This window comes from Pseudophryne corroboree, chromosome 8 (genome assembly GCF_028390025.1).
Source record: "Pseudophryne corroboree isolate aPseCor3 chromosome 8, aPseCor3.hap2, whole genome shotgun sequence".
Lineage (NCBI taxonomy): Eukaryota > Metazoa > Chordata > Amphibia > Anura > Myobatrachidae > Pseudophryne > Pseudophryne corroboree.
In genome coordinates, this window is record NC_086451.1 from 142,414,310 (window position 1) to 142,432,568 (window position 18,259).

The following is an 18,259-nucleotide window of genomic DNA, read 5'->3' on the forward strand; positions in this document are numbered from 1 at the left end:
GTGTGAGTGTGTGTGTGTATGTATGCGAGTATGAGTGTGCAAGTGTGTTTTATTAAAGTTGTACTATCTAAGGTGTGTGTGTACTGTGTTGTAATATTTGTTTAACTAGTGGAACTACAGGTACTAGTGGGCCCCTTAATGCCCCATGTGCTGGTACGTGTGGTTCTTCAAGTACCAGCATTTGGTGTAAGCTTTATGGGACCTGTAGTTCCACAAGTAAAGCACAATATTAAATCTTAATTTTACACTCAATTGGACTATGAACTCACCACCCTTAGCCCAGGGGTGGTGAGCATAGCCTCAGGCTTCAGCCCTGGCCCTTGTGTGCCTGTAGGGGAGACCCCTTATTTAGAGGGTCCCCATTCCACAAGGGAAGCCCAACCAGGGCTAACTTGTTGGGGGCGGTAATGCTACAGCAGCTGGGACCAATATAAATGTGTCTCCCGGCTATGGCATTACCTCCCTGGCTAGTGAAGCCCGATGCTGGTTGCAAAAATATGGGGGACCCCTACACCTTTCCCACCTATATTTTTGGAATCAGGTCCAATCCAAGAGCCCGGTGCTGGTCGTTAAAACACAGGGGGGACCTTACTCATTTTTTCCTCTGTATTTTTGCAACCAACTGGCTTAAAGAGCCCAGGGATGGTTATGCTTTGGGTGGGACTGCATGTCTTTTTTAAAAGTTATTATTTTAACTATTTCTACACTTTTACAGACACAAGCATGCACGGATCTCACTGAGCTGTGCATGTTTCTGTCAACCTAGCCTATATGAACCTGGTCTATTATTTTTGCAATTTTTGGTAAGTTACAAACTCGCATTGCAGTACATTGCCTGAGATCTATCTTCTCAACTGAAAAAATCTGGGTGCGAATACTGTAGTTTTTTTGCATGTTGTGACAGACCTTGAAAAATGCGAGTACATCCACATTTGCACCCTATTACATTTGTGAGATGGTCAAAACTTGCAAGGTTAGCGCTAAATTAATTTTTTTTACTAAACAGCATCCCATTACATGTGGCCTAAGATGTTTTACCATAGACATGTCTGTGCATTAAATATATGAAGTACTGCATTATTTTCTAGCATTTTAAATGGCCAGCTCTGTCTATCCTCTAGGGATGATCATTGGCTGTCAATAGTTTTACAACCATTAATAGTCGATGGCAGCTGATGTTGAGAAAACATGGGTAGTGCTAGGCTGATGGCTGAGAGCAGCACATTCACAACACCTATTCATAGATGGCTTTATACCAATGGTTAAAAACAATCAAACATTGATGGTATAGCATTTAATTGACATATCGACTTCTTTCCACCAAGTTCATGCAATTCATCACACATCCCCGGACAAGGAGCCACTCATGTAGCGGTCATTGTGCTGGAGTGCGTTTGCCATTTTCTTACTTTACACATCTACCTTATTGTTCTGCCCAGTGTTTCCTCCGGAATGGGCAGATAGCGATGATGTGATCACTGTCACACCCACCTTGCCAGCCACACTTTTTCATGGCATCTCCCTGATATGCAGGGAAAGTCAGCAAAGATGCCCTCCTGGAATGTCAGACTGCTACTTATGTAGGTGTTTGCAAGCTTTTAAGCCTCTTCATACATTTAAGTGTACATTTTCCAGAGCTCTGAAATACCAGTTATTGTGCAGTTTTGTGTCAGCAGCAAGCATGCCTAAGCCTCATGGGGGTCTGGATGTTATTTATTCATGGCATGCTATTAGTTCATTCGAGGGCATGCTCATTTGAGGACTCTATGGAGGCCAATAAAAATATGGCAAATAATTTGGACACACTTGTAAAATTACTTTTATGGTTTATATTGGTTTGTTCATGATGAGGGAATGTTTTGAAAGTCATACCTGCCTTGATAATCTGAGGTGGAGGCAAGTGACCTGCAGCTCTGTAGAAAATACCTTTCTTGGGATCCACTAACAGTCGATAATATCCTGCAATCAAACAGGCGAAGCTGGTAGCCTCAGGCCAGTCCATGAGCAACACCAGAGACTGAAAAAAAAAGAGTACATACTTATTAGAAACTATGCAAATAAAATACTAGATTTTTTTAAGTAGTGACTTTTGTTAACCACATGTTGGCACTGAACTTTAAAACTGCAATAGTAATTAATGAAATTAGGGGGTCATTCCGACTTGTTCGCTCGCTAGCAGATTTTAGCAGCATTGCACACGCTAGGCCGCCACCCTCTGGGAGTGTATCGTAGCTTAGCAGAATAGCGAACGAAAGATTAGCAGAATTGCGAATAAATAATTCTTAGCAGTTTCTGAGTAGCTCCAGACTTACTCCTACACTGCGATCAGTTCAGGCTGTTTCGTTCCTGGTTTGACGTCACAAACACGCCCTGCGTTCGGCCAGCCACTCCCCCGTTTCTCCAGACACTCCTGTGTTTTATCTTGGCACGCCTGCGTTTTTCCGCACACTCCCTGAAAACGGTCAGTTTCTGCCCAGAAACACCCACTTCCTGTCAATCACACTCCGATCACTTCAACGATGAAAATTCTTCATTCAGACGTGAGTAAATCTACTAAGTTTTGTGATAAAATACTTAGTGCATGCGCACTGCGTACCATGCGCATGCGCATTTTCACCTTAATCGCTCCGTTGCGAAAATCGGCAACGAGCGAACAACTCAGAATGATCCCCTTAGTGCTATCACTGTTTTAAATTTCAGTGTTAAAAACACCAAGAATCAGCAGCTTCTACAAGCTGTTGCTTAATAAATCTAACCCTTAGTCCAGTGGTTCCCAAATGTTCTGGAATCATGGTGCCCTAGAGTATCAGATATTTTTTCACAGCACCACCAGGCCAAAAGAAATTCAGAAAGAAATATTAAGTTAAGTAAATTGTGTTGAGGGACAAGATTTGCTTCTGTTTGTCCACATATTTTGTGATTGACAGCCACCAGCACTGGTTTTGCATTTTACATTAACCATAAATAATTTTAATTAGTACTAGACCACCAACACAGGGCTCCCCTGCATTTGTCCCGAGGCAGCCCAGGGTGCCACGGCACACAGTTTAAGAACCACTGCCTTAGCCGATTTATGTACCACACTGCACCTAACATCTCTCTAAGGTGCACAGCTAGATTGCTGATGAGCTTCATTACTGAATTTCTAAATATGGTCTTTATCATTAGACAACCAGGCAGATTGATGGCAACCAAACAACTTAAAAAAAAGAAGAAACCACTAATTAATTACAAATATCACTGTAAATGGGTAAAAATATATCAAATAACAGTATAACAGTTGTGTTTAAATTCAAATGACATTGCACATTATATTTATGCAGATCCTTCTTCCACATTGGGCCCGATTCAGAAGTGAATGATAAGGCATTGGGCGAAGTTTTAAGTCTGCACATTTACCTCATACTGTGCATGTGTCCTGATGATTGCAACTGGAGAACGCAGAATGAATTGTGATGCTGAGAGAGGGAAATTTTTGTGGGCGTTCCTGGGAGGTAACAGGGGGGTAGCTGAATGTCACGGGCAGTGTATGTGGCTTTTCCTTAGTGGTATTAATGTCACGGGCAGTGTATGTGGCTTTTCCTTAGTGGTATTAATTTCTGCGGGCATGTTCAGAAGGACATTGTGCACCTCTATAGGGCTGGTGCAGTGTTCGATGGTGTGACCAATGTGCGTCCAGTGGTACAACTTTTTCTACAGAGTGGCAGATTAGCTGGTGGATGTCTCTGTATAAATTTCATCAGCTGCAGCACTGGCATAAAAGTGGCAGCAAGCATCAGCGTCTACTTTTGAATCAGGCCTACTGTATTTCAACAGAAAACTGTTGTATTCTTTAATTATTTCACTCATTGGAACCATTTTCACCCTGCCATTTACCTGCTATTATCATAGTCTTGAGCAAGACAAATTTGTAAAGTATTTAATAATTTAACAATCAGACCGTTGCAATACAGGCAAAAATAAATGATTTTATGTAACTTTCTAACAATCATTATTTAGGGTAGGACTGACCCACAGGGGCATAGGTGAAATCCTGGGTGGTCCCCACTGTCTAACAGCTCCTCCCCCTCCTCTAATGTCAGGTTCCAGACTGCACACTCAAACTATACATTGTTGCTCTATTAGAGAGCCAGTTATATGGTTGAGTATGAACATGTATTGGTAGAACCTTTGTTGATACTGTAGCAGGGACGTGTAGTCAAGGGAGGCAGGGGAGGCGCAGTGCCTCCCCTGTCATTAATGAGTAAAATAATACAAAGAAGATACTTATGACACATATTCTGTGTCATAAGTATCTCCTTTATTATTTTACTCATCATTATAAAGTGTGTAGTGTGTTTGAGAGGCACCGATCGTGGTGCCTCCCATTGTGAATGGGAAAGATATGGGAGCGGGGGGCGGGCGCGGGCGGTGCCAAGCAATGGGCAGGAAAAGCCTATTGAAATTACATGGGAAAGTGGCACCATTAGAGGTGCCGCTTTCATACAGGGATGTGCTTTCAACCTATGAAAGCACGCCCCTGTGAGTGAGGCCGCAGTGATTGGCCAGCGGATCCGTTGCTGGATTTGCTGTCAATCACTGTGTGGGCATCAGTGGCGGCGGAGGTGCTGGATGCGGCGGGCCGGGCAGCGGAGTTGCGGGCAGCGGGATGCGGTGGAGATGCGGGTGGCGGCGGCGGGATGCAGCAGTCAGGGCCATTCAGCAGAGTTTGGCAGCGGAGCGGTACCCATTTCAAAAATGGCACCTCAGCATCATTTTTGAAATTCCAAATGGCCGCCGCGAGCCAATCATGGATCGCGTGTCATCGCCCCGCCCCCTCCCGCTGACTTATATAAGTCAGCGCTAGGCAGTGGCTGTCAATCCGACGGCGGAGGAGGAGCAGAGAAGAGCTCCTGAAGAGAGAAGACGCCATGGAAGTCCTGGATGGGCGGCGGCTATGCAATAGAGCTTAACAGCCGCCGCCCACAAGGTAAAGACCCTGGAAGTCCTGGGAAGGTGGCGGCCATGCAAAAGAGCATAAAGGCCGCCGCCTCCCAGGTGAAGACGCCAGAAGCCCTGGGGAGGTGGCGCCCCCCCCCCAGGTGAAGATGCCGGAAGCCCTGGAAAGGTGGCGGCCACGCAAGAGAGCTTAAAGGCCGCTGGCTCCAGGTGAAGACCCTGTGTAATAAAACTTTTTTAAAGACTGTGTAGTGTGTTTTTTTTACATTTTATTTACAGGTGGACTCCAAGTGCAAGCATGCTGGGGTAGGATTGCTGGGACCTGTAGGCCACCTGTAAAGAACAATATTAGCATACAATGAATCCCGCACCCACCGACACCAGGTGTGTGTATGGCATAGCACTGGGCTATCAGCCCAGTGCTAGTTGTTGCTCGGGAGGGGGGACCCCATTTTTATTTTTTGGGGTCCCCACTTTCTGAGGAATTCCAGCCCTGGGCTGACTGGCTTGTGGGGGGCACTTTAATGGCATGGCAGGGGGACCCCACACTGAGTGTCTCCCCTGCTATGGAATTACCCTCCCTGGCTGGTTCTCCCTGGTGCTGGTTTTAGTGGTGTGTGAGGGGACTGTACTTTTTTTTTTTCCTTTCCTCAGTGGAGGAGGGGAGGGGGGGTTGTTTAGCTGCCAGTTCCTCCCCAGCCGGTGAGCTCACCGCACATCACTGCTACCTGGCGTAATGTATGACAGGGGCTCTACCTGGTGTAATGTGTGTAAGTGATGCTACTGTTTGGTATATTTGAAAAATGGAGACTTCTGAAAAAGTGTAATATGAATTGGTTCTATTTTGTGGCCACACCCCTTCCCCATAAAGCCGTGCCCCTATATATTTTGCAACAAGGGATTGTGGATCCGTACTAGCCGAGCGCAATCATTTATGTCAATAATTGTATCATTTTATAATGACCAATATCCAAACTGTTAGTTTCAATAAAGAACAGTATCCGATTGATGGTGCTCCCAATTATTTTGTAGACAATTACAATTTATAGAAGGGGTGGGGAACCTTTTTTCTGCCAAGGGCCATTTGGATATTTAGAAAATCCTTCTAGGGCCATATAAAAATGTAAACTTAAAAATTAGCCTGCCCCCTATAGATATGCCACCAGCATGTTTTCCCCCCTGTAGATATGCCCCCTAGTAGTGCCGCTTGGAGGGAGTGACAGTGCTGGGCTGTTTAGCATACAGGACACTCTGCACCAGAGCTGTAACTAGACATTTTGGTGCTTTTTATCAGAAAGTGAATTGGTGCTCCTCCTCCCATACCGGAGAGCACGGATAGTGCGCGCCATAGGCACGCAGCAAAAAATTAGGGGCATGGCTTAGGGCAGGGCATTCACATTGCACCACACAGTATGAGCCGAAATTCACATTGCGCCACACAGTATGAGCCGAAATTCACATTGCGCCACACAGTATGAGACGAAATTCACATTACACCACACAGTATGAGCCACATTAACATTACGCCACACAGTATGAGCCACATTAACATTGCGCCACACAGTATGAGCTGAAATTCACATTACACCACACAGTATGAGCCACATTCACATTACGCCATACAATCATTGCAGCGTGGCTCAGTCTTGGTGCTGCAGTGTTGTTCCTCCTAGCCGCGATCGCACTGCCTCCCCCTCAACACTCATCCAGTCCTCTGAAGATGAGAGGAACAAGGCTGTACCAACACACTCCTCCTGCACAAAAAATACTTCTCTTGCCCACTAACGTTACCATCAAACCAATATCCCCCTGCACACCAACAATACTCTACCAAACACAGTAGTATGATCCCCTGCACACCATCCCCTGTAGTGTACATCAACATTATCTTCCTGCACATTGAAATGTCCCCTCTGCACAGCAATATGATCCCCCTTGCACACCAACAGGCTTCCCCCCAACTGCAGGCTAGTCCCCACATCTTTAATTTATTTACCTTTTTTCTTTCAGCGTTGACTGCCACATATGGCAGTGTCTAACGCCGCGGAATCTCCCCTTCTCTGTGCTCCTGCTCTCCACTGGCCGGCTCCCCATATTTCTCCCCCTCTGCTCTCCAATCTCCATCCTTCTCCTCACCGCGTTGTCTCAGCCACGCTCCCCCCAATTCTCCTGCGCAGGACTCAGAGGAAGAGCAGGAAGGGATGAGCAGGTGACAGCCTCCCATTGTCCCTCCTCCTCTTTGCGTCCCCTCGCAGCGCCGGCGCCCGCCCCCCCGCGCGCGCACGCTGCACGGTTGCCAGGTTACCCAGCGTCCCCCTCTGTTAAATGCTGTCTCTCCCTCCTCACTCCTCTTCTGCGGCTGCGGTACTGAGAGCGGGCTGGGTTGGCAGGTAGAAGTGTCTGCCGTATACGGCCCGCGGGCCGGACGTTCCCCACCCCTAATTTAAAGTGAGAAAAACAGAAAATAAAACTCTTTTTGGGAGCACTCATTTGTAATAATAAAGTAAGTGAAATGAATGAAAAAAATCTGAATGTGCCAATAATATAAAACGTAACCTTTAGAGGGCGTGGCCTGTCCAGGCAAGCAGGGAAGACGTGCCTGAGGAGAGCTCCTGCATAGTACCTCTAAATATATCTTTTCTGGCCCTGTTCAAGTCTATATTTACCTCTCCCTGCTCCCTGCATCACGTCCTTACCTCCCCTGCTTCCGGTGTGCGGTGTCCCGGAGCCGGAGGGGGCCTCCTGCCTCCTTGCGGGTTGGGGCCTGCACACCCTCCTGAAGCCGAGGGCTCAATTCCCACTGCGCTCTGTGCCTGTTGATCTCGGACGTGGAGACTGAAGCTGCGCCTGATCTACTCGGCACCCGGCCTCCTATTGTCCGCGGCTCTCCCCCCACCCCTGGGCTGACTTGTCTCTCCCTCCTGCTTGTACCTGGTGGAGCGGACGAGCGGGCTCTGTGCCTGGCGTCCACCTCGAGGCCTGCATCCGCCCGCTGGACCGGGAGCTGAGGTGACGGCGGCGGTCGCCACACGCTCCTGGCGGCCTGTGCCCGGAACGGAAGTCTCAGCGGCCGAGCGGGGTGAGCTCCCTCCTGCAGCATCAGTACGGCGCCTCCTATCCATAGGCTCCGGGCACCCGGGGAGCCCGGTCAGAGGTACCCGCAAGGTGCTGGGCCCAGGATACTTCACCTTCCCCTGACGCAAGCGGCCATTTTGGTTGTGGGAAAACCGGAGATCCTGCTTTCCCAGGCAGTTGGGGGTAATTGGGGGGTGCCCTGGCTACTGGCTTGTCTGTGGCTGGGGCCCTCCACTTGCTAGGCACTGCCCCTTGTCACCTGGGATCTTTGGACAAAGTGACGTGGGGACGGAAAAGGGATTTCCACCCCTCATAGCATCCATCCCTATCCCCATCCTAGCTGGATCCCCCCTATACCTTCCCCACAGTTGGGGTCCTGTACACACTGCGCCACAGTGTAGGGTTTCAGGGGGGACTCCCCCTTTCTTTCATTTTTTTTATTACTTTTCTTTTTCAAATGTGCCCCACATGCTGGGATTATTTCTATTATACACCTTCAGAGTCCAGGATGTGTAACACCACCTTTGATAACTAACACTGGACCCTTAACATGTGATCTTTTGGAACATGCCCTGAGTCTTGGGACTTCCTTTTACCAATATCTATGTCTGAATAACTACAGGACTGTCTCCCTGCTACCGAGATTTACCTAGCTACATATTGCAGTGACTTTTCTCAGGTGTTCTGTCTCTGGATTCCACCATGCCTAGAAATAACAAAAAACAAAGTGGAGCGGACCTGACCCAAAGCATTAAAAAATGTGCCTACTCCCATGCTACCTCTCCAAGTCCAGAAACTCCCTCGCATCCTGATGTCTCCGACTCAACAGGGAGTGGTCTGAGTACTCAGACCACTCCCTGTTGACTCGGAAAGATTTACAACTGCTCTTCCGTGAGATATACGGGAAACGAGGAAATCCATCCAAGTGGTACAGGCGGAGGTGCACACGGCAATAGCCTCTCTCAAAACAGATGTTGCCGAACCTGGGGACAGAACGGACCACCTGGAGACTAGAGGGGATGAAGTGATCACTAACCCAACAGGGCATGAGCGATGACATCCATGGTCTAAAGAAGGAGATCCAGCATATCCTGGAACATCAAGAAGACCAAGATAACAGATCGCTACGTAATAATCTGCGCATTAGAGGCGTCCCTGAAGACGTTGATATGACGTCCCTGCACGATTACCTCAAAAAACTTTGTGCATTTATCGCCATCGACTCCAGAGGACCAGCTCTTGTTAGATAGGGCCCATACAGTGGCGCACCCAAGGGGGGTTTCCGGGCACCCAGAAACCCCCCTCCAGCAAAAAAAACAAAACATTTTTTTTATTTTATTTTTTAGCTGCATGAGTATTATTAATGGCTGTCTAGCGTCCTCTGCAGCCTGCTGTCTTCCTGGTGGCACTTCTAAATGCTTAATAAAAGTTTACTTTATTTTAATTTTAGTACATATATATCCATGTGCATACATATATACACACATGTATATACATACATATAAACACACACACACACACACATGATATATATACATGCATATATACGTGTACTGTATGTATATATATATATATATATATATGTATGCATGTTTAATATGCTATGTGTATATGTATATATGTATTGTGTATATATATATATATATATATATATGTGTGTGTGTATTTATACAGTATATATATGTGTGTGTAGATAGATAGAGATATATATATATATATGCATACCTCCCAACTCTCCCGATTTTCGCGGGACAGTCCCATTTTTTGGGGACTGTCCCGCTGTCCCACCCGCGGGCCACAGTGTCCCGCGGTGGGGGGTGGCAGTTGGGAGGCTCTGTCTCTCACTGCCCTGCTTAGCAGAGCAGCGGTGAATAGACGAACAGCATCTATTCACTGGAGTCTGAGGGAGAGGGGGCATGCCAGTGGCTCACAGAGTGCTGGGCATGCCCCCTTAGTGACGAAAATGGGGGTGTGGCTTACGATTGTGGATCCTCCCGTGAAGCCACGCCCCCTTTTATTAGGTCACACCCCTTTTTCGAGAGAGCGCGCGGCTTAGCCGCGCGTGTGTCCCTCCTACCAGATATGAAAAGTTGGGAGGTATGTATATATACACACAGACACACTAGATTTACGGACCCAGCATATACTGGGTCACCTCAGTCCCCACCCCCGTGCTTGGCTCCACCCAGTTCTGGAAACCCCCCCATGCAAATCCTGCATTTGCCACTGCCATAGGGCTCTACGCCCTCGATCACAAGACTCTGTTCTACCTAGGGATGTCATCCTGAGATGCCACTACTATACTACTAAGGAGGCCATCCTTAGGGAAACTAGGAAGATCTCCAACTTACTATTCCTGGGCCACTCACTCCACATTTTCCAAGACATTGCTCCCGCTACTCTGATCAAGAGAAAAGATTTCAGGCCTATAATCTCGGTGCTCCGGGACAATGGCATTCGCTACAGATAGGGCTTTCCCTTTCGCATTTTGGTGTGGCATCACAACCGCCTCCATTCGGCTAGGGACCTGGACGAAGCGCATGGACTTTTGCACACCTTGGGCCTCTCCCCTCCACCGGCCTCATCTGTTTCTCCGCAGTGGGCACATGTGGCCTCGCCTATGGAGTCGGCTGCCACCCCTCGACGATCCTTGAACCGGGACTGGACAAAAGTACCCTATGCGCGGAAATCTGCTTCCGTTGATGTCGTACATGTCTTAATGTCATTTCATTCTGTGGTTTCTTATTTCAGTTTATGCATATGTTGTGAGGAGCTAATTTAATTAATTTCTTTGTTTTTCAGCCTTAGCTTTTAGACCCGCCCTGCTCCGCACCTTCTATGTGCGTTTGAGAGCAAACGCCCTTTTCTTTTGTGATTGGCTCACTTTAGGTATTTATCATGTCTCGCCCCCCCCCCCTTATGGGGGTTGTACCCCCTCTGTGTGGGAACTGATGCCCCTTGCTTAGTGGTAGATTAGCACTGTTACCTGCCCCAGACTTGACTTGTTTTAGCCCTGGATAGTTTCGTTTTTGTTACTAGCCGCTTTAAACGGTAGTAGATCCTGGGATGCTAAGTCCTGTATTTTCCCCTTTTACCACTGGTCCCTAGACTCAAGACACATGTTGTTGTGTGTTCGTTGTGCTTGATGCGCCTGGCCTGGCTGGGCCGCGTCCCCCCCAAGTCCAGTTGTTGTCACTTAGTGACTTTTCTCTGTCATTTCCTGACTGGCATGTTAGACCAGATGTTGTTTCTCTGGTCCCCAATGTTCCCCTCTTCCCTACTCTATCTGTCTTGTTCTCTTTTCTTTTTTCTTTCACTCAGCCACTCATTGATGTATGCCGATTACCATGTTTCTAATGTTTGTAATGTTTTCTGTTTGGTCTATTGCAGTGAAGCGATGTCCGGAGGGAGGAGACATGGCGTTCCAGAGAGTTGATTGTCATGGCCCTTAGGATATTTTCCCACAACGTCAAAGGTTTGAACAGCCCCTTCAAACGCACCAAGCTCTTTCTTTCCCTTAAACAGGCCACAGGTGATTTGGTTTTCTTGAAGGAAACCCACTTTAAAAAGTCCCTCCACCCTGAATTAAAATCGAAATAGTTTCAACATACATTCCATGCTTGTGATGCAACTCACAAAAAAAGGGGGGTCTCCATCTTGCTCGCTGCTCACCTCACGTTTGAGTTGTTGGACAGTCATGCATATAAATCTGGTAGATGGCTAATCCTTGTTGGGAAACTTAACAACACCCTGTGTACTCTTGTTAATGTCTATGCTCCGAACCAAAATCAGGCTGCTTTTTTTAGGGGTTTGAATTCACGCAAAACTAGGCTCTGCCAAGGAGAGATCATTGTGGCCGGTGATTTTAATGAGGTTCTGGATGCCTCATTAGACATATCCTCCCATCTCTCCTCTCTATCTTCTACACCCAAACGTCCATCCCCGGGATCTTTCGCCCTGTTAGATCTAATGAAGCTCCAATTATTATACGATTCCTTTAGACTCACTGACCCACTTACTAGGGACTACACTTTCTACTCCCCTGTACCTAAATCCTACTCTAGGATCGATAGGATCCTACTCAGCCGGGACCTTTCCTCTAAACTGAAGTCTACGCGTATACTTCCTATAGCATAGTCTGACCATTGTCCGATCACTGCTGAGCTCCATTCTATTGCTCCTCGCCCCCTTTCTGCCTCTTGGCGATTGAATGACTCCCTATTACATAATCCGGAAATTACTAATTTGATTAAAAGTCATATTACTGATTATTTATTACTTAACGACCTCCCAGAGACTTCACCTATCCTATTATGGGAAGCACATAAAGCTGTTCTCCGCGGCCATTTGATAAGTAAATCTGCTAGGTACAAAAAGTCACAGGAATTGAATTTCCTCTCCCTTTCCACTAGACTACAGGTGCTTGAAATACAACATAAGTTTTCCCCTACCGCTGCTAATTTAGAGATTTTGCTGAGGGCGCGGTCTGAGTTGTCGCTTTTCTTGTCAGAGCGCACGGCTAAGACCCTCCAGAGGCTTAACCAGTCCTTCTATGAGAAAGGAGATAAAGCGGATAGGATGCTGGCATCCCATCTACGGGCACAACGCTCTCGGAATAACATCTTGGCGGTGCATACTACATCAGGCGAGATCATGTATGCCCCGGATGCCATAAATAAGGCATTTCAGGAATTTTATGCTCAGCTCTATAATTTAAATCCTGTCAATCCAGGTTCTGGCCCCCAAGATGTCTTGATCTCGGAATTCTTGCGTAAGGCTACACTCCCCAAACTGTCTAACTGTGCTTCTTTGGAACTGAATAAAGATATAACAGATGAGGAAATTGCTGCCATCCTGAAGTCCTTTAAATCTTCTAAATCTCCAGGGCCCGATGGCTTCTCGGCATCATATTATAAGAAATTTGCCCCCATTTTAATTCCACATCTTAGAGTACTGTTCAATGCTGTACTGCATGGCACCCTATTTCCGAGCACCATGCTGGAGGCCAGAATAATAGTTATCCACAGAGAGGGTAGAGATCCTCGAGACTGCGCTAGCTATCGGCCGATATCCCTATTGAATCTGGACATTAAGCTCTATGCCAAAATTTTAGCTACCCGTCTCAATGGTGTGCTCCCTGGCCTGAGCCATTATGATCAGGTCGGTTTTATCCCTGGCCGTCAGGCCAGGGATAACACTTGAAGAGCGATAGACCTAATACAACAACTGAACTGCAGACACACCCCATCTATTGTCCTTTCACTTGACGCTGAAAAGGCGTTCAACCACATATCGTGGCCCTTCTTGTTTCAGACCCTGCAGGCTTTTGGGATATCGGCTGAATTTTTGACGGGAGTCTCTACTCTCTACTCCTCCCCTATAGCTAAGGTTTTTACTAACGGAGTGCTGTCCGCTCCCTGCCCATTATCCAATGGTACGAGGCAGGGTTGCCCTCTCTCCCCCCTGGTGTTTGCCATGGTCATAGAACCCCTGGCTGCTGTGATAAGGAACTCTGGTGGAATTCGGGGAGTGAAGATGGGCTCGCAGGAGTTTAAGATCTCACTTTTTGCAGACAATGTACTGTTGTCCCTCACTCAGCTACGGTCTTTGCTCCCCGCCTTGTATCAGATTATAGAGGACTATGGTTCCCTATCGGGATATAAAATCAATTTTGTCAAATCTGAAGCTATGTTATTACACATATCAGGGGATCTTAAACGTACTCCACAGTCCTCCTATTACCTTCGCTGGCAAACAAATAAGATTAAGTACTTAGGAATCTATATTACATCTCACTATAGCTCCCTATATTCTGAAAACTTTCCACGTATGTTCACTAAGATTAAATCTGATCTGGCGAGATGGAAGTCCCATATCATATCCTGGCTGGGTAGGATAGTTGCCCTAAAAATGACAGTCATGCCGCAACTTCTCTACCTCTTTCAAACTTTACCTGTCAAGGTCTCGGAGAGGGATCTTAGGGATGCCCAGACCTCATTTGTGAAGTTTGTATGGAACGATAAACCTCCAAGAACAGCTTTTTCAGTTCTTCGACTCCCTCGTTCTGCAGGTGGCCGGGGATTCCCGGATGTCAGGTTTTATTACCTGGCTAAATACACAGATGGAGTGCGCTGTCAACGGCAGCCTGTACTGGGAAGGTCAATTCCCTGGGTATTTTAGGCAAAAAAGAAAGAAATAGATACTGGCGCTGGCTGAAATTCAAAATAGGATGAACGACTCAATAAATAAATAATTAAGTAAAAAGGTACATTTAATGAACATTCATAAAGGAGAGGTTATCCTACCCCTCAAAGGTAAAACATAAGCAATTGCTTAACGATAAAAAGAACAATTAGTAGGATCCCACAGGGTTAACCCGTTCAAGTATAATGTCCACAATTTCTGGCTAGGACGCTATTCCACATATGCCCACAAGTTCAATTAGGTGTAAGGTAATTTACCAGACTGGATTCCAGATAAGTCCCCGCGGTCTCTCTTGCAGTTAGGAACCAAATGGCAGATGGGGATGAGTCCAGGTCATATAAAGAAATTGTGTCAGAATTTCATCCAGTGGAAGCTGATAAGTCCAAAATTTACCAGGAGGTGGATGAGGGTGCTGATACTTGTGGTCCTACAATCTGAAGCCCAACGCGTTTCGCTGGTCTGATGGGTGCCAGCTTATTCAGGAGCATAAATCCAATGCCCGGCCTGTGGGCTTTATATACCCTTAATAATTAGGGATAGGTTGGAAACACCTGTTGGCCCTGCTCACACATATTGGTGTACATTTCATAAATCAAATAATCATTTACAACAGAAGGCAATCATTGCAACTATATATACTAAAATTATTTTTATTTGTAAAAACGAGTCCTATAAACGCTTTAGAAATATAACCCAGAGATTATGTCACATGATCGCAGACGGTCACGTGGAATAGGGCAACCAATGAGCCACAGATCTCAAGGTTTGTGAGATCCCGCCCGAGACCACATGACCGAGTCCAATCACGTGATCCCGGAAGTCCGTGATGCGGTTCACAGACCCAGATATGTCATAGCGCTCAATGGTGCGCACAAGTCAAGTTAGGAAGTAGATGCTGCGTTTCAGAGGTTGTGAGACGCAGAACTGATATTACTATCTCGTATTAGACACATTATTAAACAGCGCAAATGAAAAAGGAATAGGGGGCAGGCGACTTAATAAACAGTTGGAAGACATGTATTTTCATATGCTTAAAAATACAAATAATAGTAATAATCCATCCATACTTATATGGAAATACTCCGAAGAGTACTCCCATACAGTAAATAGTGGATGCCTAGATACTAAATGCATAGTGCATAAACCATATTTTTATTTATATTTTATATATTTTATTACAGGCTTTAATTACACAATGCTCCTAAACAATCATACTTCTAAAACAATAATAATAAAAGGAATAGAAAGGAATAAAAAATGATAAAGGAGGTGAGGAAGTTCATAATCTTCAACTATCAGATGGATATTATACATTGTTCATTGTCGAAAAAGATTTTTATTATTAATATACAAACAGACCACCTATTACGTTCTCCAGATTGGGAGGTTGTAAACAAATATCAAGCTCCAACCATACAATGGTATACCAAAGATGTCTTTCATCATGTTACTACGGAATATAGACCATGCGTATAATATTAAACTTTATTATATTTCATTAAGTTTAATTAGATGTAGTCCTCTATTTATCTATTTTTATTTATTTATATTTATATTAAAGGTATAGGTCAGGATGAAAGAAAGGGGGGGGGGGTTTATATATTCTTAAAAATGGCAGAAATGGTAAAAGAAACAATGCCTCTATATACAAGATAACAGATCTTAATTTAACTAGAGGGAATAGTATGTATATTCCACAAGGTGATTCGTATAAGTCCTCTAAAACCCCTAATTTATATTATCGTATTGTGTTTAGCTCCATACTCTCATTCAACCCATCCGGGTGCAGAGTGCCGAATTTTAATATCCAATAAACTTCCCTGCAGCAGAGTTTGTTGAACCTGTCCCTCCCTCTAGGTGTGGGGGCGACATGTTCAATACAGATAAGGGACAGACTTCTCGGATCTCCCATATGTGCCTGTGAAAAATGTCTCGATACACTATGTTTCTCATATCTCTTGATGATATTCCTGCGGTGCTCCATAAATCTAACATGCATGGGTCTTGTAGTTCTCCCCACATAATTCAGGCCGCAACCGCAGGTTAAGAGATATATGACATAATTTGTATCGCAATTCATAAAAGTTTTCAGTTGGTATTGTTCATTATTCCCTGGTAGAGTCAGGGAACATGTTTTTTTGGGCATATGGGTACATGTGGTACACCGAGTTTTCCCACAGTTGAAAAACCCCGTGGGTTTGGTCGGCAACCACATGCATACTATAGGTGTCTCTTTTTGTAGTTTCATGGAATCCAAGAACGTGGGGGCTAGTATGGTTTTTAGGGACTGGTTTTTCTTAAAAACCACTAAGGGTTTGGAAGGAAGTATTTGGTTAAGGGTACGATCCTGTCTTAAAACTCTATAATTTTTGGAGATGATGGATCGAATATCCTGAGCTGAGTTGTTATATTTACAGACAAAGGCTAGTTGTCTCTCACCATTTACACCATTTTCCTTTTTATTCTCAAGAGTTGTGTCTTTGATTTTGGGAGTAAGAAGTTTCATCCTATCCATGTGGTATACCTCACTGAAGGCCTGTTGAAGAAGGCGCTCTGGATATTTTCTCTGTCTCAGAGAGTCCATGAGTTCATTCGCCTGCTGGAAGAAAGTTTCAATATTGGAGCAATTACGTCTGAGTCGCATTATTTGCCCCTTTGGAATATTATGTTTCCAAGGAGCAAAATGAGCACTCTCGTAGTGTAAATACGATAATGTGCTCACAGACTTGGTATAATTTGATGTAATAATTTGATTATCTACAATCTCAAGGGTCACATCCAGAAAGTTTATGTGCTCTCTACTGTGATCAAAAGTGAAAGATAAATTATCAGTGTTGTGATTGAGATAGGAAACAAAGGAAAGAATGCTAGATAGATCCCCATCCCAAATAATAAAAAGGTCATCTATATAACGGCCATAGAAGACCAGGTTCCCCTCCCAGCTGCTCTTCCAACTGTTTATTAAGTCGCCTGCCCCCTATTCCTTTTTCATTTGCGCTGTTTAATAATGTGTCTAATACGAGATAGTAATATCAGTGCTGCGTCTCACAACCTCTGAAACGCAGCATCTACTTCCTGACTTGACGTGTGCGCTCCATTGAGCGCTATGACATATCCGGGTCTGTGAACCGCATCACGGACTTCCGGAATCACGTGATCGGACTCGGTCATGTGGTCTCGGGCGGGATCTCACAAACCTTGAGATCTGTGGCTCATTGGTTGCCCTATTCCACGTGACCGGCTGCGATCACGTGACATAATCTCTGGGTTATATTTCTATATTTTTAAAGCGTTTATAGGACTCGTTTTTACAAATAAAAATAATTTTAGTATATATAGTTGCAATGATTGCCTTCTGTTGTAAATGATTATTTGATTTATGAAATGTACACCAATATGTGTGAGCAGGGCCAACAGGTGTTTCCAACCTATCCCTAATTATTAAGGGTATATAAAGCCCACAGGCTGGGCATTGGATTTATGCTCCTGAGGAAGCTGGCACCCATCAGACCAGCGAAACGCGTTGGGCTTCAGATTGTAGGACCACAAGTATCAGCACCCTCATCCACCTCCTGGTAAATTTTGGACTTATCAGCTTCCACTGGATGAAATTCTGACACAAGTTCTTTATATGACCTGGACTCATCCCCATCTGCCATTTGGTTCCTAACTGCAAGAGAGACCTAGAGGACTTATCTGGAATCCAGTCTGGTAAATTACCTTACACCTAATTGAACTTGTGGGCATATGTGGAATAGCGTCCTAGTCAGGAATTGTGGACATTATACTTGAACGGGTTAACCCTGTCGGATCCTACTAATTTTTCTTTTTATCGTTAAGCAATTGCTTATGTTTTACCTTTGAGGGGGTAGGATAACCTCTCCTTTATGAATGTTCATTAAATGTACCTTTTTACTTAATTATTTATTTATTGAGTCGTTCATCCTATTTTGAATTTCAGCTGGCACCAGTATCTATTTCTTTCTTTATTACCTGGCTAGCCACCTGAGCCAAAGAGTCATTTGTACCCCGTGGCTCTATT

General features: G+C 45.3%; 1 protein-coding gene across 7 annotated transcripts in view; it reads right to left on the reverse strand.

Annotated features, from left to right (window-relative positions):
- The window catches only part of FRMPD3 (FERM and PDZ domain containing 3), a 1,010,703-nt gene that overhangs the window by 191,857 nt on the left and 800,587 nt on the right, over positions 1 to 18,259 (reverse strand). For all 7 annotated transcript variants that reach the window (XM_063936980.1, XM_063936981.1, XM_063936979.1 and 4 more), the window contains one exon: positions 1,873 to 2,017. In XM_063936980.1, the coding sequence (XP_063793050.1) occupies positions 1,873 to 2,017 (145 nt within the window). The remainder of the gene's footprint in view (positions 1 to 1,872; positions 2,018 to 18,259) is intronic.